The sequence below is a fragment of the Phocoena phocoena genome, chromosome 1 (genome assembly GCF_963924675.1).
Source record: "Phocoena phocoena chromosome 1, mPhoPho1.1, whole genome shotgun sequence".
In the NCBI taxonomy this organism is placed as follows: Eukaryota; Metazoa; Chordata; class Mammalia; order Artiodactyla; family Phocoenidae; genus Phocoena; species Phocoena phocoena.
This window is the reverse complement of record NC_089219.1, coordinates 181,577,642-181,601,743: the sequence shown is the minus strand read 5'-3', so window position 1 is coordinate 181,601,743 and position 24,102 is coordinate 181,577,642. Positions and strand designations below refer to the sequence as shown.

General features: G+C 37.3%; 1 protein-coding gene across 2 annotated transcripts in view; it reads right to left on the bottom strand.

The window, feature by feature from the left end:
* The window catches only part of LOC136125419 (complement factor H-like), a 120,001-nt gene that overhangs the window by 5,742 nt on the left and 90,157 nt on the right, over positions 1-24,102 (bottom strand). Inside the window, exon 21 of one of the 2 annotated variants that reach the window (XM_065880175.1) lies at positions 21,180-21,362. The exons of the other annotated variant lie outside the window; for it this stretch is intronic. Coding sequence (XP_065736247.1) covers positions 21,180-21,362 — 183 coding nt within the window. The remainder of the gene's footprint in view (positions 1-21,179; positions 21,363-24,102) is intronic. 2 annotated transcript variants of the gene reach the window in all.

Below are 24,102 nucleotides of genomic sequence, written 5' to 3'. Positions count from 1 at the left end.
GGTTCTATGTAGTAAACCTCCCAGATCTAAGACGTTTGCTTCTGGAGGGATGGGAGGACTGTCTGTAGTTCTCCTTTCATTTCTTGTGCCTCTTCTTCCTGTGTCTTCCACAGAGATTCCCCAGCATCTCAGCCCCTTCCATCCCTCCTCTCCCAGTCCGCGTCACATGTTGCATAGGAGACATATACGAACAAATATACATTCACATATGAATATATATATTCATATACATATAGTCATATATGTATATATGACTATGTCTAACCTTTTCAGCGAAGACAATTTGAATGTAAAATATTCATAAAGGAAAAATATTAGCAACAAAAAACCACTAAGATATAATTACTAACTGGTGATGAATGTCCTCTAAAAATATGTATGTAAGAATTTAAATATACTTGAGTGGAAAATAGAAAAATAATTTTTGATTATTACTGTACACTCAAAATGTGTAAGTATGATTGTACTTATTTGCTTGGGCTGCCATACAAAGTACTATAGATGGGGAAGCTTAAAACAAAGAAATTTATTTTCTCACAATTCTAGAGGTGAGAGGTCCAAGATCAAGGTATCAGAACGGCTGCTTTCTTCTGTGGTCTCTCTCCTTGGCTTGTAGATGACCACCTTCTCCCTGTGTCTTCACGAGGTTTTCCCTCTATGGGTCTGTGTCCTAATTTCCTCCTCTGATTCTGACACCCAATTTATTGAATCGGAGCCCATCATAATGACCTCATTTTAACTTAAATTACCTCTTTAAAGGCCGTACCTTCATGTACAGACACATCCTGAGCTCCTGGGAGTTAGAACTTCAACATATGAATTTTGGAGGACAGAATTCAACCTGTGTCCATCCACTAAATACACAAAGATGTTTCTATTTACACACAGGTGTGCTTCCACAAAATGGCTTCCATTCTCTGTTGAAAAACCTTGTTGCAACCCAAGCTTATGGGACTTTCAGCTCAAAGGTTACTTTTAGAAAGAGTTCAGTGAATGAGAATAGTTTACATTGGACAGGAATCGTTGTTGTATTGTTATTGTTGTGGCTGATAAAAGAAATTGCCCAAATATAGACTTAAATAGCATACAAAACCAACCATGCAAAAAATTATTTAGATTCACTCTTCTTGTAAATTAAAAATAACAAATAGTGTTTTGTATTCTAATCATAAATGGTGCAATGAGAAATCCTCAAGCATATTAGAGGTTTTGTTAACAATAACTTGGAAAGGAGATTTTGATTTTAAAAGAAATAAGACACTTTAAAAAGGTATCATGATGGATCCACAGCGTTGTAAAAGAATGAAATAAACATAATTGTGTCAATGAAATCTTAAAGATGTGTACATGTAAAATTAGAATTAATATACAAAAATAAAGTGCTCCTTAATTTAAAGATAAGTGAAAGGATCCACAATATTTGTTATGTTATAAAAGATAATTTTTGACATAGAACAATTGCATTCAGGTAAATTAATATAGAAAATTTCACTATAAATGAGAAAACACATCAATGAACAATGTGCTAGGGTTAACGCTGTAAAAATTATTTATTTGCCCAACAATTACTTCTGACCTCAGAAATGTAAAGTAAAATTAATTGTCATTCCACTGGAATTAAGAATTTACTATACTTTTTGTTGAAATAGATACTTCTTTTAACCTGCTGTTTATTTTATTCAAATATTAAATTGATCATGATGTCAATGACTTTTAACAGCTGTATGAAATTATAATTAAAACACAGTAAACTAAATATATTTGAAATGCCTGATTTAATGAGTTTTGACCTATGAATCCATAAAACTATCACCATATGCAAGATTATAAAGATATCCATCACTCCCAAATATTTCCTTGTATTAAAAATAAGAAACCTCCATCCATTTTGAAGTCAGAAGCTAGCCTGTGACTTTTTTCCTAATGTTGTGTGAGCATATTCACTTATCTTTATAATCAGCGTTGAGAGTCCTTTTGCTGTGGAATTCAAAAAACAGAAAAAACATAATTTTTTTGCATTTTCCCTTAAGAGAATATGAGATAATTTTCCTGTGAGGTTACACTCTATCATGATGACACAATACAGACAATTCCTATTAGTCTATCATTAAAACATAAAGACAGGTGAAAGTAGATAAAACGTGGAGTTACATTCAAGAGGGAAGCTGAGTGTTCAGAAGTGTTTCAACTTACCTTGTGCATGAGCTCAGGAAACCCACAGGGTCAGGATGACATTGAATAGTAACAGCATGTTATATATTCCCAAAGGCACGTTCATACAAATATTCCAGTTGTGTTGTTTGGTTGTTTAGCAGTTTGTCAAATGTGACTCTGAACTTAAGGACATTACTATGACGCTAGTTAACTGAGGTCACTTAGTATATATCAAAGTTCAAACAGCTTTGCAAAATCCCTGAATTACGGGTAGTGGTTTCACAACAATATCTTAAATTCATTCCTTGATAAGTACTTGTACAACCTTTTTGGGGGACAGTAATAGGCGGGCTCCAGAAGTGATATAAAACACTAATTGTTAAAGTAAACACTTCTTTAAAATAGGTGGAGTTCTTTCTCAACCAGGTGAATCATATGTGAATAACTGAGTCCATGTCACTATCACTTTCTCATGTCTTTTATTTACCTTCATCCAGCTTCTTTGCTTAGGGGTCTAGGAAAACCAACGTGTATTTGGATCTTATTCTATCATCTGTATTTTCTTGTGCTTAGGGAAGCACTGATTTTTTTTTTTTAACTTATGTAGGATCACACTAGTGAGTACAAGAGTTTCAGCATATTCTTGGCATTAAATATTTTTTCATATGATTGAGGCACCTTCTTTTTTTTTTTTAATATTCAGATGCACACAATGATATCCCTTTTGTCATAGGAATATAACTCAAAAATCCTCACCTGGTCTTTCACTAACTTAATTACACTTATTCTCTATTTTATTTATATATAAATATTTATACAGTCAATTCTATTCAACGTAATGTAAAATACAATTCTTTAATGTAAGAGAATTGCTTTCAAACAGATAATTAATATGGAAAATATAGTATTACTATAAAGGAAAAGAAAAACCAGTCGCAGATGTCAGAGAGTTAACGCATTGAAATTATTTATTTATTTTCTTAATATAACTACAATAGTTTCAAAATATAAAATAATTTATTAATATATGTAATTAAGACTTCTAGAATAGCAAAATAGCTTATATCAAACTAAACTTTCTATGAATAAAAATTATTTGCTAACACAAATTATAACAGTGACTGCTTGAGAGTAAAAGCTAGCAGAAAATAGAAAGTGTCCAACCTCTGAAAGAATGGAACCAAACTGTGAGATCCGTATTTACCCATTTTCTGAACTTAGAACACACTCACATACACATGGTGATGAGTGGTTGAACTCCAGGAGGAAGCAAGAGTTTGTTTTTTGTGACAATTTAGGGACCTGTGTGTGGGGCAGGCAGGACATCTGCTGTGTGAGAGGAGAAATCCATGAAGCCTCACCAGGGAAATTCCCGATAATCTTCACGTTATTCCTTAAATTATCTACTAAATCCACATAGCATTTATGGGCTGAAGTTCCAATATCAAATAAAATAGAATTCAAAAGAGGGTTATCAGAGAATAATGAAGAGTATTTTATAATAATAAATAATTCAGATAATGTTGAATTCACCAAGGCAAAAGAAAAAGAGGCATGTAAGGACAGAGTAAAACATAATTATGTAATATTTAAAAATTAAGGATTCTACAAAAAAGGCTATTAGAAATAATATATACAAAACTTTATACAGAAACCAAAATTGAAAAAATATTATAAAGGACACCACCTTTTATAAATACTCTAAAAACTGTATTAAGAAATACATTTGACAAAATATTTTTTTTTTTGACAAAATATTTTAAGACAGCTACACTGAAAACTGCAAAACATTGCTGAGAAAAATATTAAAAGACAAATCAAGGAAGGAGAACATGATGAACTTGGATTGGAATGTTTAACATTATAAAGATGTCAATTTTTCCCAATTAGTTTATGGGGTTTTTTTTTGTTTTTTAAAGAAGTTGTTGGGGGTAGGAGTTTATTAATTAATTAATTAATTTATTTTTGCTGTATTGGGTCTTCGTTTCCATGCGAAGGCTTTCTCTAGTTGTGGCAAGCGGGGGCCATTCTTCATCGCGGTGCGCGGGCCTCTCACTATCGCGGCCTCTCTTGCTGAGGAGCACAAGCTCCAGACGCGCAGGCTCAGTAGTTGTGGCTCACGGGCCCAGTTGCCCCGCGGCATGTGGGATCCTCCCAGACCAGGGCTTGAACCTGTGTCCCCTGCACCAGCAGGCAGATTCTCAACCACTGTGCCACCAGGGAAGCCCTAGTTTATGTTTTGAACATGACCCAAGAAAATTCTTTGAATTTTTGTAAATTCCAAAAATGTAGGCTATTGCTGCATTTCATTTGCTGTCATGTGAGTTCCTTGATCAGAAGCAATGATGTGTGGATTACCGCTATGTGGATAAGTGCACGGAGGGTTGATTTGGCAGAGGTTTGTGTGTAGGGAAGGCAAATCCATTCCCAGGCTGAGTATCTATTTCAGGAAGAACAAAACACAGCTCCTTCCATGATGGAAGTGTCCAAAGTAATCAACCTGCCATCAGGTGACTGGCTGATCACCCAAGGGATTGTGCCTCACCAAAAACTCATCTGATCTCTGCTGCTAGGAGACGGGGCCCTCAGCAGTGGCTAATCAGATAGGCTTTGGGGATAGGAAGTCCATGTTTCTGATCCCACAGATCACCTCCATTCCTATTACCATGGCCATTGTACATGACCCCACCAGGAAATGACAGCAGTGGCTGGGGACAGAGTCTGACTGGAATCCATCAAAGAGGTCACCCTATCCACTGGATCCATAAATTTGCATCTGCTGAGATCAGTCTTTGCTGAGCATCACATAGGATATAAATATCCTCACCTTTTTTGCTCATCAGCGAGATCTATCCACATACCTCTTTCCATCTCCTTGTGACCAATTTTCCTACCAATGTTCAGGACCCCATTCCTTCCCACTTGAACATCAGACATCCCGTGTAGTTGGAAATTTAATTTGCACTGTAATCCACCTACTCGTAGGATCAGACTCTGGGTTTACTTTCCAGAGATCTCAGCTCTGGGGATACAGGAGATAAGGGTTTCTTTCAGGGTCAACAGAGAAACTTTAAGGGCATTTGTGCAGCATCTGAACTGTGGATTTGAACTCTGAGCTCAACCTTTTCTTTCCCCACTTTGTCTCGTGCAATGAAGATCAACCAACCAATCCAATTCTTCTCATTAGCTTAACAAAAATGTTCTATGATATCAAATACTTGCCACATATAAATATGATTGGAAGTACCCAGTGTTGATATCTTGTGTATCTCTCTTGTCACATCATGCCACGGACTATTGGTGCCCTCTTCCCTAGGGGTAGTAGATTCATTAGTGATGTTAAAAATATCAGATTTGAGAATAAATTGCAGAAATCCCAGGAACAGGTTAGAAAATTTATCCTGAAGATTTTCTTTCTTTAGGATCTCTCATTACCAAAATCTGTAGTAGTCAAAGTTCTCTTTAGAAGAACAGAAGCAATATCCTATATCAGTAAAACACACACACACAGGAAATGACAGAGTGACAAACACAGATGTTGAGGTTTGTGTTAAGGAATTGGCTCATGTGATTGGGCAGGCTGGCAAGTCTGGAACCTGCAGGGCAGGGAGAAGGCTGGAAGCCCAGGAAGGGCATGTGTTGCAGTTTTGAGTTTGAAGGCTGTCTAGAGGCAGAGTTCCTTCTTCCTGGAAGGAGCTCAATGTTTTCTCTTAAAGGTTTCAACAGATTGGATGAAGTACACCCACATTACAGAAGGTGCTTTGCTTTGTTCATAGTCTGTGAATAGATGTTAATCATGTCTTTAAAATGCCTTCACAGAAATATCTAGACTGATAATTTGACCAGGCACCTGAGTAGTGTAGTCTAGCCAAGTTGGCACAAAATTAACCAGCACAGTGATGACCCTGCATATTTAGTTTAGAAGATTCCTAACTGACTGTGGAAGATCCACCTGATTTCTTCTTGCTGCTTGTAGTAAAATATGTGAGATAAGATGTAAATTGAAGGATGAACTGTCAAGCAAAAAGGAACCAGCATGAGATGATTTGAAAACTCTCAGCCTATCCACATAGTGTATTCACCAATCAAGGCCAGAGTGAGGCTGGATAATTCTTTGCTTAAAAGGTTACGCATGTGACTTGAGATCCAAGCAATTGTCTCAGCCTAAGTCAGAAGAAACACTATTATCCAGGGAAGATCTGGAATGTACCCTCACGTCTGAGAGCTTGTACCTATTAGTGCACAAGAGACTGACAAGATTTTTGAGAATGTTATACTAACAGAAATGCTTCCAGCAGGGAACGAAAGGGACAGGGCTCATGCAAATAAAGGAGGAAAGTCTCCAAAGATTGGGCCATGCATACAGAGGCCTGAGCCAACAGGGACTGTTTCAGCTGAGAAAGTGGGGTCGCCTCCCTGGTGGTTCAAAAAGTTGGGGCTGCCACCCCAGGGGGCCCAAGTACAGAGCATGAATTTCACAGAGGAGTGTTCTCTGTTCTTGGAAACTAATGAGATTTCTCCTGCTGGGTTTTGGATTTCCTTGAGACCTGAGACCCCCTTTTTAAAATTTCTATTTCTCCATCTTATAATGGTAATATCTATCCTATATCGGTCTTAACATTTTATTTTGGAAGCATATTACTTGTTTTCTGGGCTCACAGAGTTGCACATGAATAAGAATTTTGCCCAAGGATGGACCAGAAACTGAGTCTTCCCCATAAGTGATTTAGAAGATATTTAGATGAAACTTGGGCCTTAGAGTTGATGCTGGAAAGGGTTAAAACTTTGGGGGATGTTCGGATTGAGTGAATATATTTTACATATGGGGAAGATAAAAATTTGAGAGGCTACAATGTGGATTGTTACGTGTTGAACAGTGTCCCTCAAAAGATTTTTTAGAGTCCTTACACCCAAGACTTAAAAGTATTACCTTATTTGGAATGAGTGTGTCTAAAAGATGCAATCAAGTGAAGATGAGGTCATTATGGTGGGCTGCAGTGAAATATGACTGATGTCCACTTAAGAAGAAGAAAATACCAAGTAAAGACAAAGCACATAGAATATTTTGTGACCAGAGAGGCAAAGATTAGAATAATGCAGCTGCAAGCCAAGAAACACCCAGACTGATGGCCACTTCCAGAAGCTACAGAGCAGCAAAGAAAATTCTATCAGTTCTCAGAGATAGCATGGTATAAAAAACACAAATGGAAGCAAAAGGAAACAAGTGCTATTGTTAGTCTTATGGGGGCCCCAATCGTATTTATAAGGACTGCACCCTGAGGACTTCATTTAATCCTAACCACCTTCCAGAGATCATACCTCGTAATCCCATCATATTAGGGGGTTCGGTTTCAACATTGGGATTTTGGGGGATGCATTCCATCTTCTTTCCCATATTAATAGCTCCTTGAAAAACAGCTAACTTCAGTTCTCTTTCATGTGTATTGATACATTTACTATGTTGCCAAGTGCTACCTGAATTCAGGTCATAAATTGGTTAGAAGAGATTTGTAGTTAATGCAGATCTCAAATGTATATTGATGATGATATGATAATATTGGAAACTGAAGAATAAGTATCAATGGTTTTAACTCCAGTAGTGAAACATGTGACTAACAGAAGCTGGCCAATAAGAACAAAGGTCTAGGGACTTCCCTGGTGGCACAGTGATTAAGAATCTGCCTGCCGATGCAAGGGACACGGGTTCGAGCCCTGATCTGGGAAGATCTCACCTGCCGTGAAGCAACTAAGCCCATGTGCCACAACTACTGAGCCTGTACTCTAGAGCCCGCATGCCACAACTACTGAGCCCGCATGCCACAACTACTGAAGCCCATGCGCCTGGAGCCTGTGCTCCCCAACAAGAGAAGACACCACAATGAGAAGCCTGTGCACTGCAACAAAGAGTAGCCCCACTCAACGCAACTAGAGAAAGCCCGAGTGCATCAACAAAGACCCAACACAACCAAAAATAAATAAATTTTTTTTTTAAAAAGAAAAGAACAAAGGACTATCCACCCACCAGTTGATGGACACTTGGATTATTCCCAGTTTGTGGCTATTCATTCCAGAAAAGCAAAACTATAGGCACAGAAGACGAATCAAGGGACCCAGACGCTAGGGTTGGAAGGAGCAGATTGTCTGCACAGGAACCTCTTCAGATTATAGAACCGTCTATAGCTTGAGTAGACGGTGCTTGTGCAACTGAATACATTTGTCAGAACTCACTGAACTGTCTGCTTAAAAAGTGTAAGCTTTACAGAAGCTTCAAGATGGCAGAAGAATGAGACGAGGAGATCACCTTCGTCCCCACAGATACATCAGAAATACATCTACATGTGGAACAGCCCCTACAGAACACCTACTGAACGCTGGCAGAAGACCGCAGACCTCCCAAAAGGCAAGAAACTCCCCACGTACCTGGGTAGGGCAAAAGGAAAAAGAATAAACAGAGACAAAAGAATAGGGACGGGACCTGCACCAGTGGGAGGGAGCCGTGAAGGAGGAAAGGTTTCCACACACTAGAAGCCCCTTCGCGGGCGGAGACTGCAGGTGGCAGAGGCGGGGAGCTTCGAAGCCACGGAGGAGAGCGCAGCAACAGGGCTGCGGAGGGCAAAGCGGAGAGATTCCCGCACAGAGGATCGGTACCGACCGGCACTTACCAGCCCGAGAGGCTTGTCTGCTCCCACGCCGGGGTGGGCTGGGGCTGGGAGCTGAGGCTCGGGCTTCCGTCGGAGCGCAGGGAGAGGACTGGGGGTGGCGGCGTGAACACAGCCTGCAGGGGGCTAGTGCACCACGGACAGCCGAAAGGGTGTCCGGGGAAAAGTCTGGACCTGCCGAAGAGGCAAGAGACTTTTTCTTCCCTCTTTGTTTCCTGGTGCACGAGGAGAGGGGATTAAGAGCACCGCTTAAAGGAGCTCCAGACACGGGTGTGAGCCGCGGCTATCAGCACGGACCCCAGAGACGGGCATGAGACGCTAAGGCTGCTGCTGCCACCACCAAGAAGCCTGTGTGCGAGCACAGGTCACTATCCACACCCTGCTTCCCGGGAACCCGTGCAGCCCGCCGCTGCCAGGGCCCCGTGATCCCCGGACAACTTCCCCAGGAGAACGCTTGGCGCGCCTCAGGCTGGTGCAAGGTCACGCCGGCCTCTGCCACCGCAGGCTGGCCCCGCATCCGTGCCCCTCCCTCCCCCACGGCCTGAGGGAGCCAGAGCCCCCGAATCAGCGGCTCCTTTAACCCCGTCCTGTCTGAGCGAAGAACAGACGCCCTCCGGCGACCTACACGCAGAGGCGGGGCCAAATCCAAAGCTGAGCCCTGGGAGCTGTGAGAACAAAGAAGAGAAAGGGAACTCTCCCCCAGCAGACTCAGGAGCAGCGGATTAAATTTCCACAATCAACTTGATGTACCCTGCATCTGTAGAATATCTGAATAGACAACGAATCATCCCAAATTGAGGAGGTGGACTTTGGGAGCAGCGATATATATATATTTTTCCCCCTTTTTCTCTTTGTGAGTGTGTATGTGTATGCTTCTGCGTGTGATTTTGTCTGTATAGCTTTGTTTTTACCATTTGTTGTAGCGTTCTGCCAGTCCATTTTTCTTTTCTTTTTTTTTTAATATAGTTTTTAGTGTTTCTTATCACTGGTGGATTGGTTTCTTGGTTTGGTTGCTCTCTTATTTCTTTTTTTTTATTACTTTAAATTTTTTTTAATAATTATTTTTTATTTTAATAACTTTATTTTATTTCATTTCATTTAATTTTTTTCTTTCTTGCCTTCAGTTTTTCTTGCTTTTATTCTGAGCCGTGTGGATGACAGGCTCATGGTGCTCTGGCTGGTGTCAGGGCTGTGCCTATGAGGTGGGAGAGCCAAATTCAGGACATTGGTCCACCAGAGACCTCCCAGCTCCACGTAATATAAAATTGCAAAAATCTCCCAGAGATCTGCATCTCAACGCCAAGACCAAGCTTCACTAAATGACCAGCAAGCTACAGTGCTGGACACCCTATGCCAAACAACTAGCAAGACAGGAGCACAACCCCACCCATTAGCAGGGAGGCTGCCTAAAAGCATAAGGTCACAGACACCCCAAACACCACCAGACGCAGACGTGCCCACCAGAAAGACAAAATCCAGCCTCATTCACCAGGACACAGGCGCCAGTCCCCTCCACCAGGAAGCCTACACAATCCACTGAACCAACCTTACCCACTGGGAACAGACACCAAAAACAAAGGGAGCTACAAACCTGCAGCCTGCTAAAAGGAGACCCTGAACACAGTAAGTTAAGCAAAATGAGAAGACAGAGAAACACACAACAGATGAAGGAGCAAGGTAAAAACCCACCAGACCTAACAAATGAAGAGGAAAAAGGGAGTCTACCTGAAAAAGAATTCAGAATAATGACAGTAAAGATGAACAAAAATCTGGGAAATACAAAGGAGAAAATACAAGAAACGTTTAAGAAGGACCTAGAAGAACTAAAGAGCAAACAAAAAATGATGAACAACAAAATAAATGAAATTAAAAATTCTCTAGAAGGAATCAATAGCACAATAACTGAGGCAGAAGAACGGATAAGTGTCCTGGAAGATAAAATAGTTGAAATAACAACTGCAGGGCAGAGTAAAGAAAAAAGAATGAAAAGAATTGAGGACAGCCTCAGAGACCTCTGGGACAACATTAAATGCACCAACATTCGAATTATAGGGATCCCAGAAGATGAAGAGAAAAAGAAAGGGACTGAGAAAATGTTTGAAGAGTTTATAGTTGAAAACTTCCCTAATATGGGAAAGGAAATAGTTAATCAAGTCCAGGAAGCACAGAGTGTCCCATACAGGAAAAATCCAAGGAGAAACATGCGAAGACATATTACTAAAACTATCAAAAATTCAGTACAAAGAAAACATACTAAAAGCAGCAAGGGAAAAACAACAAATAACATAGAAGGGAATCCCCATAAGGTTAAGAGCTAATCTTTCAGCAGACACTCTGCAAGGCAGAAGGGAGTGGCAGGATATATTTAAAGTGAGGAAAGGGGAAAAACCTACAACCAAGATTACTCTATCCAGCAAAGATCTCATTCAGAATTGACGGAGAAATTAAAACCTTTACAGACAAGCGAAAGCTAAGAGAATTCAGCACCACCAAACCAGCTTTACAACAAATGCTAAAGGAACTTCTCTAGGCAGGAAACACAAGAGAAGGAAAAAACCTACAATAACAAACCCAAACCAATTAAGAAAATGGTGATAGGAACATACATATCGATAATTACCTTAAATGTGAATGGATTAAATGCTCCAAACAAAAGACACAGGCTTGCTGAATGGATAGAAAAACAAGACCCATATATATGCTGTCTACAAGAGACCTACTTCATACCTAGGGACACATATAGACTGAAAGTGAGGGGATGGAAAGAGATATTCCACGCAAATGGAAATCAAAAGAAAGATGGAGTAGCAATTCTCATATCAGACAAAATAGACTTTAAAACAAAGACAATTACAAGAGACAAAGAAGGACACTACATAATGATCAAGGGATCAATCCAAGAAGAAGATACAACAACTGTAAATATTTACACACCTAACATAGGAGCACCTCAATACATAAGGCAAATACTAGCAGCCATAAAAGGGGAAATCGACAGTAATACAATAATAGTAGGGTACTTTAACACCCCACTTTCACCAATGGACAGATCATCCAAAAGGAAAATAAATAAGGAAACACAAGCTTTAAATGATACATTAAACAAGATGGACTTAATTGATATTTATAGGACATTCCATGCAAAAACAATACAATACAATTTCTTCTCAAGTGCTCATGGAACATTCTCCAGGATAGATCATATCCTGGGTCACAAATCAAGCCTTGGTACATTTAAGAAAATTGAAATCATATCAAGTATGTTTTCCAACCACAATGCTATGAGACTAGATATCAATTACAGGAAAAAATCTGTAAAAAATACAAACACATGGGGGCTAAACAATACACTATTTCATAACCAAGAGATCATTGAAGAATTCAAAGAGGAAATCAAAAAATACCTAGAAACAAATGACAATGAAAGGATGATGACCCGAAACCTATGTGATCCAGCAAGAGCAGTCCTAAGAGGGAAGTTTATGGCAATACGATCGTACCTTAAGAATCAAGAAACATCTCAAATAAACAACCTAACCTTACACCTATAGCAATTAGAGGAAGAAGAACAAAAAACCCCTAAGTTAGCAGAAGGAAAGAAATCATAAATATCAGAGCAGAAATAAATGAAAAAGAAATTAAGGGAGCGATAGCAAAGATTGATAAAACTACAAGCTGGTTCTATGAGAAGATAAACAAAATTGATAAACCATTAACCAGACTCATCAAGAAAAAAAGGAAGACACAACTCAACAGAAGTAGAAATGAAAAAGGAGAAATAACAACTGACACTGCAGAAATACAAAGGATCCTGAGAGATGACTACAAGCAACCATATGCCAATAAAATGGACAACCTGGAAGAAATGGACAAATTCTTAGAAAAGCACAGCCTTCTGAGACTGAACCAGGAAGGAATAGAAAATATAAACAGACCAATCACAAGCAATGAAATTGAAACTGTGATTAAAAATCTTCCAACAAACAAAAGCCAGATGGCTTCACAGAATAATTCTATCCAACATTTAGAGAAGAGCTAACACCTACCCTTCTCAAACTCTTCCATAATATAGCAGAGGGAGGAACACTCCCAAACTCATTCTATGAGGCCACCATCACCCTGATACCAAAACCAGACAAAAATGTCACAAAGAAAGAAAACTACAGGCCAATATCACTGATGAACATAGATGCAAAAATCCTCAACAAAATACTAGCAAACAGAATGCAACAGCACATTAAAAGAATCACACACCATGATCAAGTGGGGTTTATCCGAGGAATGCAAGGATTCTTCAGTATACGCTAATCAATCAATGTGATACACCATATTCACAAATTGAAGGAGAAAAACCATATGATCACAATAGATGCAGAAAAAAGCTTTTGACAAAATTCAACACACACTTATGATAAAAACCCTACAGAAAGTAGGCATAGAGGGAACTTACCTCAATAAAATAAAGGACATTATGACAAATCCACAGCCAACATCGTCCTCAATGTTGAAAAACTGAAACCATTTCAAATAAAATCAGGAACAACACAAGGTTGCCAACTCTCACCACTATTATTAAACATTGTTTTGGAAGTTTTAGCCACAGCAATCAGAGAAGGAAAAGAAATAAAAGGAATCCAAATCGGAAAAGAAGAAGTAAAACTGTCATGGTTTGCAAATGACATGGTACTATATATATATAAACAATCCTAAAGATGCCACCAAAAAGCTACCAGAGCTAATCAATGAATTTGGTAAGGTAGCAGGATACAAAATGAATGCGCAGAAATCTCTTTCATTCCTACACACTAATGATGAAAAATCTGAAAGTGAAATTAAGAAAACACTCCAATTTACCATTGCAACAAAAAGAATAAAATACCTAGGAATAAACCTATCTAAGGAGACAAAAGACCTCTAGGCAGAAAACTATAAGACACTGATGAAAGAATTAAAAATGATACAAACAGGTGGAGAGATAGACCATGTCCTTGGATTGGAAGAATCAACATTGTGAAAATGACTCTACTACCCAAAGCAATCTACAGATTCAATGCAATCCCTATCAAACTACCACTGGCGGGCTTCCCTGGTGGTGCAGTGGTTGAGAGTCCGCCTGCTGAGGCAGGGGACACGGGTTTATGCCCCGGTCCGGGAAGAACCCACATGCCGCGGAGCAGCTGGGCCCGTGAGCCATGGCCGCTGAGCCTGGGCATCCGGAGCCTGTGCTCCACAACGGGAGAGGCCACAACAGTGAGAGACCCACGTACCGCAAAAAACAAAACAAAACAAGAAACAAACAAAAATACTCCCACTGTTATTTTTCACAGAACTAGGACAAAAAATTTCACAATTTGTATGGAAACAGAAAAGACCCCGAATAGCCAAAGCAATCTTGAGAATGAAAAACGGAGCTGGAGGAATCAGGCTCACTGAGTTCAGATGATACTACAAAGCTACAGTAATCAAGACAGTATGGTACTGGCACAAAAACAGAAATATAGATCAATGGAACAGGATAGAAAGCCCAGAGATATATCCACGCACATATGGTCACCTTAATTTTTATAAAGGAGGCAAGAGTATACAATGGAGAAAAGACAGCCTCTTCAATAAGTGGTGCTGGGAAAACTGGAAAGCTACATGTAAAGGAATGAAATTAGAACACATCCTAACACCATACACAAAGATAAACTCAAAAAGGATTAAAGACCTAAATGTAAGATCAGATACTATCAAACTCTTAGAGGAAAACATAGGCAGAACACTCTTTGACATAAATCACAGCAAGATCTTTTTTACCCACCTCCCCGAGAAATGGAAATAAAAACAAAAATAAACAAATGGGACCTAATGAAACTTCAAAGCTTTTGCACAGCAAAGGAAACCATAAAGAATATGAAAAGACAACACTCCAAATGGGAGAAAAAATTCGCAAATGAAGCAACTGACAAAGGATTAATCTCCAAAATTTACAAGCAGCACATGCAGCTCAATATCAATAAAACAAACAACCCAATCCAAAAATGGGCAGAGGATCTAAATAGACATTTCTCCAAAGAAGATATACAGATTGCCAACAAACAAATGATAGGATGCTCAACATCAGTAATCATTAGAGAAATGCAACTCAAAACTACAATGAGATATCATCTCACACCAGTCAGAATGGCCATCATCAAAAAATCTACAAACAATAAATGCTGGAGAGGGTGTGGAGAAAAGGGCACTCTCTTGCACTGTTGGTGGGAATGTAAATGGATACAGCCACTATGGAGAACGGTATGGAGGTTCCTTAAAAAACTAAAAATAGAACTACCATAAGACCCAGCAATCCCACTACTGGGTATATACCCTGAGAAAACCATAATTCAAAAAGAGTCATGTACCACAATGTTCATTGCAGCTCTATTTACAATAGCCAGGACATGGAAGCAACCTAAGTGTCCCTCAACAGATGAATGGATAAGGAAGATGTGGAACATATATACAATGGAATATTACTCAGCCATAAAAAGAAACGAAATTGAATTATTTTTAGTGAGGTGGATGGATCTAGAGTCTGTCATACAGAGTGAAGTAAGTCAGAAGGAGAAAAATACTGTATGCTAATACATATATATGAAATCTAAAAAAAAAAAAGAAAGAAATGGTCATGAAGAGCCTAGGGGCAAGACAGAAATAAAGGCACAGACCTACTAGAGAATGGACTTGAGGACATGGGGAGGAGGAAGGGTAAGCTGAGACAAAGTGAGAGAGTGGACATATATGGACATATATACACTGCCAAATGTAAAATAGCTAGTGGGAAGCAGATGCATAGCACAAGGAGATCATCTTGGTGCTTTGTGACCACCTAGAGGGGTGGGATAGGGAGGGTGGGAGGGAGGGAGACGCAAGAGGGAAGAGATTTGGGGATATATGTGTATGTATAGCTGATTCACTTTCTTATAAAGCAGAAACTAACCCACCATTTTAAAGCAATTATACTCCAATAAAGATGTTAAAAAAAATAAAGTGTAAGCTTCATTGTATGTAAATTATACCTGAGTAATATCAGATTTGTTTTTTCAGATGTTGAATATATACTTCTTAGCGCTATGATTTCTATTTAAATTAAAATAATTATGTAACCCTTAAAGTAATCTATTTTTATTATAGAAAAACTACATATACCAAACCTCAAAATTTAAAAACCTGCACTTGGAGTTTCTTCTGTCAATCTGTGTACTACATTTTTTATACAAATTTTATATCAACCTCTTAAAATATGGTATTCTGAGTTTTGTTTTTTAATTTCATGTTTGTGAATTAATTAAAATTTTATTTTTAAGAGTGATTGTGAAACCATTTTATTTTTATTCTATAGGTTTTCATAATTAATAAATGACCTTATATTAATTTTTCTTGATGGATTTAATAGTTTGATATCTCATAAGGCATTAGTATATATCTAAATTGATTTACAGCTGTTAGACTTGGGATATATCATTCAACATTCACATTTTTATATAAGGATAAGGCGACTTTTCCCCCAGGAGAATTGAATTTGTGTAGGATGTGTTCATTATCCAGTCTGAGGTTTGTTGAGAAAGATTGTCACATTTGCATGGAATGAGATTAATCTATACATTAGTCTAATTTTTTAATAATATACCTTAGCAGAAAATGCTTTCTTTAGTTTGAATTTTTAAAATTTTTGTTTTGGCCACCCAACATGTAGGATATTATATCCCAGACCAGGGCTCCAACTGGCACCCCCTGCAGTGGAAGTGCTGAGTCTTAACCAGTGGACCACCAGGTAAGTCCCTAGTTAATATTCAGCTTAGAAAATTATGACCTTTCACTGAAACTTAAAAAAAAATCTTTGTGCTCTTATTGTTCTGGTTCCTCCTTTACATTCTTTCTTTACTCTTTGTTCCAGATTTGCCATCTTCCATGGAGTCATTTTTCCCAGGGTGTTTCACATTGCAGACTCACGAAATATAACTAGATTCTCCTCTCTCACTTATTTAACTTGCCAGATACACAGTCTATTCTCTAGTACCTCAACTAATAATATTTTCATTTTATCTTTTTCATCTTCTAGAACTACATATCTATAGATACATTTATTATTAAATATGTGTTTTCCGAAAGTGCTAGACATCTCAGTACAATTGGGAAACGACTAAAGAAATTTTTAGTGGCTTTTATTTGTAACTGTAAAGTCCCTAGTTAATATTTACCTTAGAAAATTATGACATTTCACTGAAATTAAAAAAAAATACTTTGTGTTCTTATTGTTCTTGTTCTTTCTGAAATATTGGTGCAATTGTAAAACAATTCCACTTTTATACCTCCCACCCCTGCACACTAGATACATGGGAAACAAGTTATACTGCACAGCTCTTCTTCTACTTCTTTAGAAATACATCCTTCAAATAAGATTATTCAAAAGCCATCTCAGCTTGGAAATGCATACTCCTCCCTCAATGTAAACAGATGAATTAGATGAATGTGACCCAAAGTTAAATCTTCTCTTCCCTAGCTTACCTGCAATAACCAGGATGACACTGAAAAAAAAACCCAGTATGATTGTTTTCTTATCTTTTTACCCAACTAGGTTTACCCAAACCCACCACACTGCATATGTATATATGTGTATATATAGACACACACACATTGGAACAAGTCAGCCATAAAAAAGTATAAAATTTTGCCATTTGCAACAACATGGATGGACTTGGGGGGGGTACTATTCTGAGTGAAATTTGTCATACAGAGAAAGACAAAGTATGATATCACTTATGTGTGGAATCTAAAAAATATAGCAAACTAGTGAATAGTAACAGAAAGACATTCACAGGTATAGAGAACAAACAAGTGGTTACCAGCGGGGAGAGGGAAAGGGGGAGGGACAAGATAGGGGTAGGGGATCAAGAGGTACAAAGTATTATGTATAAAATATATAAGTTAAGTATGTATAAAATATATAAGCTAAGCTATTATGTATAAAATATATAAGCTACAAAATATATAAGCTACAAGGACGTATCGTACAACACAGGGAGTATAGCCAATATTTTATGATAACTATAAATAGAGTACAGTTAAGAATTGTGAATCACTATGTTGTACACCTGAAACTACTGTAAATCAATTATACCTCAATCAAAAAACATTTAAAAATCCAACCATGGGAAAAAATTTCATTTCTGTTTCAAAGGTCTGACAACCAAGAGACCCTGGAAGAAAAGACATCTCAGCAGTATTGAAAACTCCCATCTAGCACGAGTAACACAATTCTTGGGTTCTTAAAACAACTCTTCAATAAAAAGAATCAGACGCTTTTGGAAATATAGATGATTACTGGTGTTGGGCATGGGAGGTATATAGTGAGACTGGATTATCGGTGTTGGGCTAAAAAGAAGAGAAATGCTCAAGGACCAATGGGGATAGATCAGGAGCAATCAGAACGAGTTTCAAGAGGCACTCACTAGCCAAAATTTGGATCATTTTATCTTCAAAGAATGAGTATAATTGATTGTGATAAATTGAATAAATAAAAATGTAGGAATCCATGCTGATACAAACAACAATTTTTTTTAAAGGCAAAAAGTCTTAAAGCCACCATGGAAGGTTACAATTACATCAAGTCCTTCCTCCAAAAATTGGAAATTAATGGGCAAAAATAAAGATTTCCCAAAACTTTTAAGGTAAAAGTTGAATGTGAACAGAGTCTGTAAATTAACACTCATCTGTACACAGAATGACAATGAATGAATGCAGAAAAATGAGAAGATTTATCATTAAAATCACGATTTTCTTGTCAACAGTGAAATAACCGATTGTAGCCATGTGTCATAAATAGATTCTACAACCATTAGGTGAAGATTTTGGAGAAATAGTATATACACAAATGTTAACATTAACAGCAAAGATAACTTTCCAATTGTAACAAGTTAATTTAAGGATGAGAAAAGCAGCTGTCACCAGTGATTCAGATTTAGATCAATTAGCTCCAATGGTGACAGCCATGCTTCTTATTCTAAGAAGGCCACTTGATTTGATGCAACATGGAGTAACAAGATATCACCTTAAAATATTTTAGCTCAATTATTTATATCCCTATTTTCATGTGAAAATTTTCATGATTTTTAGAAATTTATAATGTTTCTAGTCCACTGATTTAAACTAACTATGCTGTTTGAAATGTATGAACCTAAAGATCACACTTCAGACTCTTGTGGTTGAGTTTCCAAAACTCTCTATACCAGCAAAATCATGAAAATGTTATTAGACCTGGAGATCATTACCAAGGAGGTCTCTATAGTTCTCAGCACTATATGTACTATATGTTGTCTTACCTTGTATACATCTTTATTTTAAAATAACATGCTATGAAAAAAAAAAAAATAACATGCTATGGTTCAAAGGTGATATACAATGAAAATTTTACAATAGCGGTAAGTAAAACGGACTTAAACACCACGTTTTACCCCTATTGTCTCTAAATTCAACTATAGTTATTCTAAATATTCTATTGTAGAATATTCTATTGTAGAATATTCTATTGTACTTGTTGCCAATATTTGTTCTATAAAAATGTATTCAGTGTTCAAGGCATAGTGTGTTTATATGTGTATGTGTGTTTATACTTGATGTTGGATTTTTTAAATCACTTATATGTCATGTGATTGGTTGCATAACTATCATAATGATAGTTATGCAGCCAACTTGATTCTAATTCATCTTTTTTAATATATTATTATTTTATTGATTTTAGTGTAGTATCTTTAAATATATTTAGTTATTTATTATTTTTGGCTGTGTTTGGTCTTCGTTGCTGCATTCGGGATTTCTCTAGTTGTGGCGAACGGGGGCTGCTCTTCATCGTGGTGCGTGGGCTTCTCGTGGCGGTGGCTTTTCTTGTTGCGGAGCACGGGCTCTAGGCTTACGGGCTTCAGTAGTTGTGGCACGTGGGCTCAGTAGTTGTGGCTGGTGGGCCCTAGAGCGCAGGCTCACTAGTTGTGGTGCCTGGGCTTAGTTGCTCCGCGGCATGTGGGATCTTCCTGGACCAGGGCATGAATCCATGTCCCCTGCATTGGCAGGCAGATTCTTAACCACTGTGCCACCAGGGAAGTCCTCTAATTCCTCTTTATGTGAATTATTATGTGTGCTAGATAGGCGTCTTGTAAAAGATCATGTATTTCATTATTTTTTGGTATATTTATCTATTGACGGATGAGCAAAAGTAAGAAATAACTACTTACATGTAATTACTAATATAGGTATTACATAGTTTGCATTTTACATGTTTGTAAAGTGATGTTATTTTGAAAATGGAGACAAGTATTTCTTCCCATTTCTTCTGAAACAGAATCTTAGGAAACCTCAGAAGTTATGGAGAAATCTTTAGAAAGTTAGGAAACTGATGGATGAAAGGAGGTACTGAAGTGATTGCATCTAATTTCTTGCCGTAGATGTTTTATCAACAGGACACGTAGCATTTTGGTTTGCCAAGTTTTAATGAGGTGCTTTTAAGAAGTGATTAGTTGGTCTCCAAGATTATAATTACATCATCCCTATAATGTTTAACATGAAGCTGATTTATGAATAGAGATGAGTTAAACAATACTTGATAAAAAGAAACTGAGAACTGGAATAATAATGAAAAATTCTGAATACATGTACATATTTCAGTTTTACAACTGCACTTCAACGACATCTTTCTTGACAAGTAGGATATTCCAGTTTTCCCTCCCAACAGGTTGTTCGAAATACAGCAGAGCTATCCTTTGAACAATATCCGGTTTTACATACAAATTCAACAGTGTCATTTGTTTTAGAATAAAGTTTTTTATCTTTTCTCCATCTTAATTGTATGTTATGTTTTTTCATCATTTCTTCTGAAATTACACATGCATCTGAAGTTAAAAAAAATAAACATAAACTGTTAAGTAGTATACAAATATTTTCCACAGAATTTCAGGCTTTCAAGTAGAATTTCTTGCTCTGGTCCAAAAATTCCTTCTCAAAACCTTTTACAAACCAACTCATTGAAAATCCAGTATGTAGTTTCCATCATTTTAAACAGTTAATGTTGTAAGAATGAGGTACTATTTTTAGTGTAATAATTAAATGTTATAATCAAAGATTCATAATGTCAGTTATCATATGAAGAGCTTTCATTAAGGAATCTTTTGTTGCTATTGTTGCTTGAACAGGAAATTTTCAAAATTTATTTTCACACATATTATTAGTTGGTAGTCAAGCATGCAACAGAATGGTTGGTAGTTAATCCATGAAAACTCTATTATAAACAGCTAAACATCATACTCAATACACCGATTTTCCCAGGATCCACAAGAAGATTGAAATATTTACCTAAGCACTTTGGTGGTTCTGACCACTCTCCATTCTGACATACTATGTATCCGTTTCCCTGAAGTTCATAGTAGGACTGGCATTGGTACTCAACTTTCGATCCTGGAGGATATACTTGTGCCGGGAATGAGGTAATGTCTCCGTTGTCTATTGGTGGGGGAGGCCCACATTTTCCTTTAGAGTCTAAAAAATATGTTTGATTTATTGAAAGAGAAAAAAAAGAAAAAGAAACCCCACAGTTTAAAATAAAAAGATAAAAATGTAGCCTAATATGTAATAATCAGGCTTTTGATTTCTGATGACAGAAATGATTTATTGAAGAAATTTGAAACACTTAAACGAAAAGGCACATTTTTAAGTCCCTACTTTTACCCCACATGAAAGTACACATAATACATTAACAAATATGTCTGCTTTGCAGTGTTCTGGTATTAAAACATGTTTTCTTAGTGAATATATGCTGGACAGATGGATAACTAAGATAAAAAATATCCTTGTATACAACATACAGCAGTGTCTGTTGAATCTCTAGTCATATTTATTGATTTTCATTTTTATTACAAAATGAACATCAGCCCCAACAGCTGTTTTTATAAAAGTCAAAGAATTACAGATTTCAATAGTGGGAGAGGGAATGCTGTCTTCCTTTTCTGGACAAGATGAGGTAGAAATATTTCTGCTTATTGCATCTGCTCTGTATTATTTCTGCTAACTAAAAATCCTGAACATATTATAATAAACCAACTCAGGAGACTGTGAAAGATGTAGAGAAGATATCTGGTTAGAGACGTTGGGATTCAAGGAATTACACTCCAGAGACTTGTTTGGGTTTTCCTTTTCCCTTCTTTGTATCCTGGATGGACCACTGAGACTGCAACCCAGAAATGATAGCAAGTTCAGAAAGAAAATTAAAAAAAAAAAACAGTCCCAAGAAGAACTTGGTCTCTTTAAGCAAAGTCCCAGGAAAGGATCAGCATAGTAAGACAGAAACAGTATTTACAATCCTGACTTTCTCTAGAAATACACCATAGAACCTAAGACCAACCCATCCCCACCCTGATCAGCAGGGGCCAAGTGAGGAGTCCAGACTTCCACTCACATGGTGAGGGAAGAAGACACCTCTCCCCTTTCTCCAGGAGTCAGTGGAGGCCAGGTGGGAACCCTGGACTTGCACCCTGCATGGCAGTAAGGGAGGTCTGATAAATAAAAGATTTCAATAACGTCTTTAATCTCAATACAGAATACCCAAAATGTCCAGAATACAGTTGATCATCACTCATCATACCAAGGATGAGGAAAACCTCAAAAGAGAAAAAACAATCAAAAGAAGACAACACTGAGATGACATACATATTGAAATTATTGGGCAATGGTTTTTAAAAATCCAGTCAAATTGACAGAACTGGAAAATAGAGTAATATAACTTTTTAAAAAAACACACTGGATGGGCTCAATAATACATTGCAGATGGCAGAAGGATAAATAAACTTGACTATAGACTAACTTTGAAAATAGACTGAAAAGAAAATGGACAGAGCTTCAGGAACCCATGGGAAAATAGAAAAAGATTGGAGACCCAGAAAATGAAAAGGAAGGGGATGAGATGAAAAAAAAAATGTAAAAGTAATGGCTGAAAATTTCTGAAATAGGGCATAAGGCACAAATCTACATAATAAAACAGCTAAGTGAATTCCAAACAGGATAAACCCAAAGAAATCAATGTCAAGATACATCAAAATCAAACTGCTGGAAATTAAAGAAAAAGAAAAAAATCTCAAAAGAGCTAGATAGATATTATGCAATACTTATATGGAACAGGGATTCAAAAACTGGTAGGATTTTCATCCATGAACATAGAACCAGAAAGAAGTGACATCATTTTTTCAGTGCTGGAAGAAAAGAATTGTCAACCCCAAATTCTATATTGAGTGAAATATATTTTAGGATTAAAGGGAGAAAGAAAAATCTTTCCAGACAAAGGAAAACTGAGAGAACTTGTCTCTAGCAAACCTATACCTAAAGAATTGCTAAAGCAATTCTTCAAATATAAAGGAAACTAGAAAAGGGATTGAGACTTTAGGAAGGAAGAAAAAACAATGGAATTGATTTTTAAAAATAAGGGTAAATATAATAAGAATATCTTTTCCCTAATGATTTTGTTAAATTAGGTATAAAATTATGTCATTTGAAACATTGCTCAATGTATATAGAGAGAATACTAAAGACACTTATGTTGAAATGTGGGGAGATAAAAAGAATCTAAATGGAAGTAAGGTTTCCACATTTCACCTGAAGTGGTAAAATGTCAATACAAGTAGGGAGTGATAAGCCGCTTATGTGACTGTTAATACTTGGAGCAACTGCTAATAAAAACATGACAAGACATATACTCCAAAGCAATGCAGATGTATAAAAATTAAGTTATTTATAATGTTCAAAAACCCACAGGGAAGACAAGAAAAGGAAATGGGGATGAGAAACCGAGGAAACACACAGAAAACAAATAATAAAATTGCTGACATTGTCCCTATTTTGTTAATAGATATTTTCAATGTAAAGAGCCTTAATATATCAGTGGAAAGACTGAAAATGGCAGGGTGGACACATAAACAAGATTCATCTATATGCTGTCTACAAGAAAATCACTCTAAACATGTTCAAGTGGAAGACTGCAAAAAATACATACCAGGAAAAAGTTAACTTGAAAAACTAGAAGTGGCTAATATATTTCTTGGTTTGGATTCCCTTACTTCCTGAACTCTAAACACTGAAGTGTCCCAGGACCAAGTTCTCAGACTTACTTTTTTTATATGTATACTAATTCCCTGAATGAGTTCAGCTAGTAACATGCCTTTAAATATCATCCATATGCTGAAGATGCCCAAATTTAAGTCACATTCTGTGATCAGGCCCTGGCTGCCTA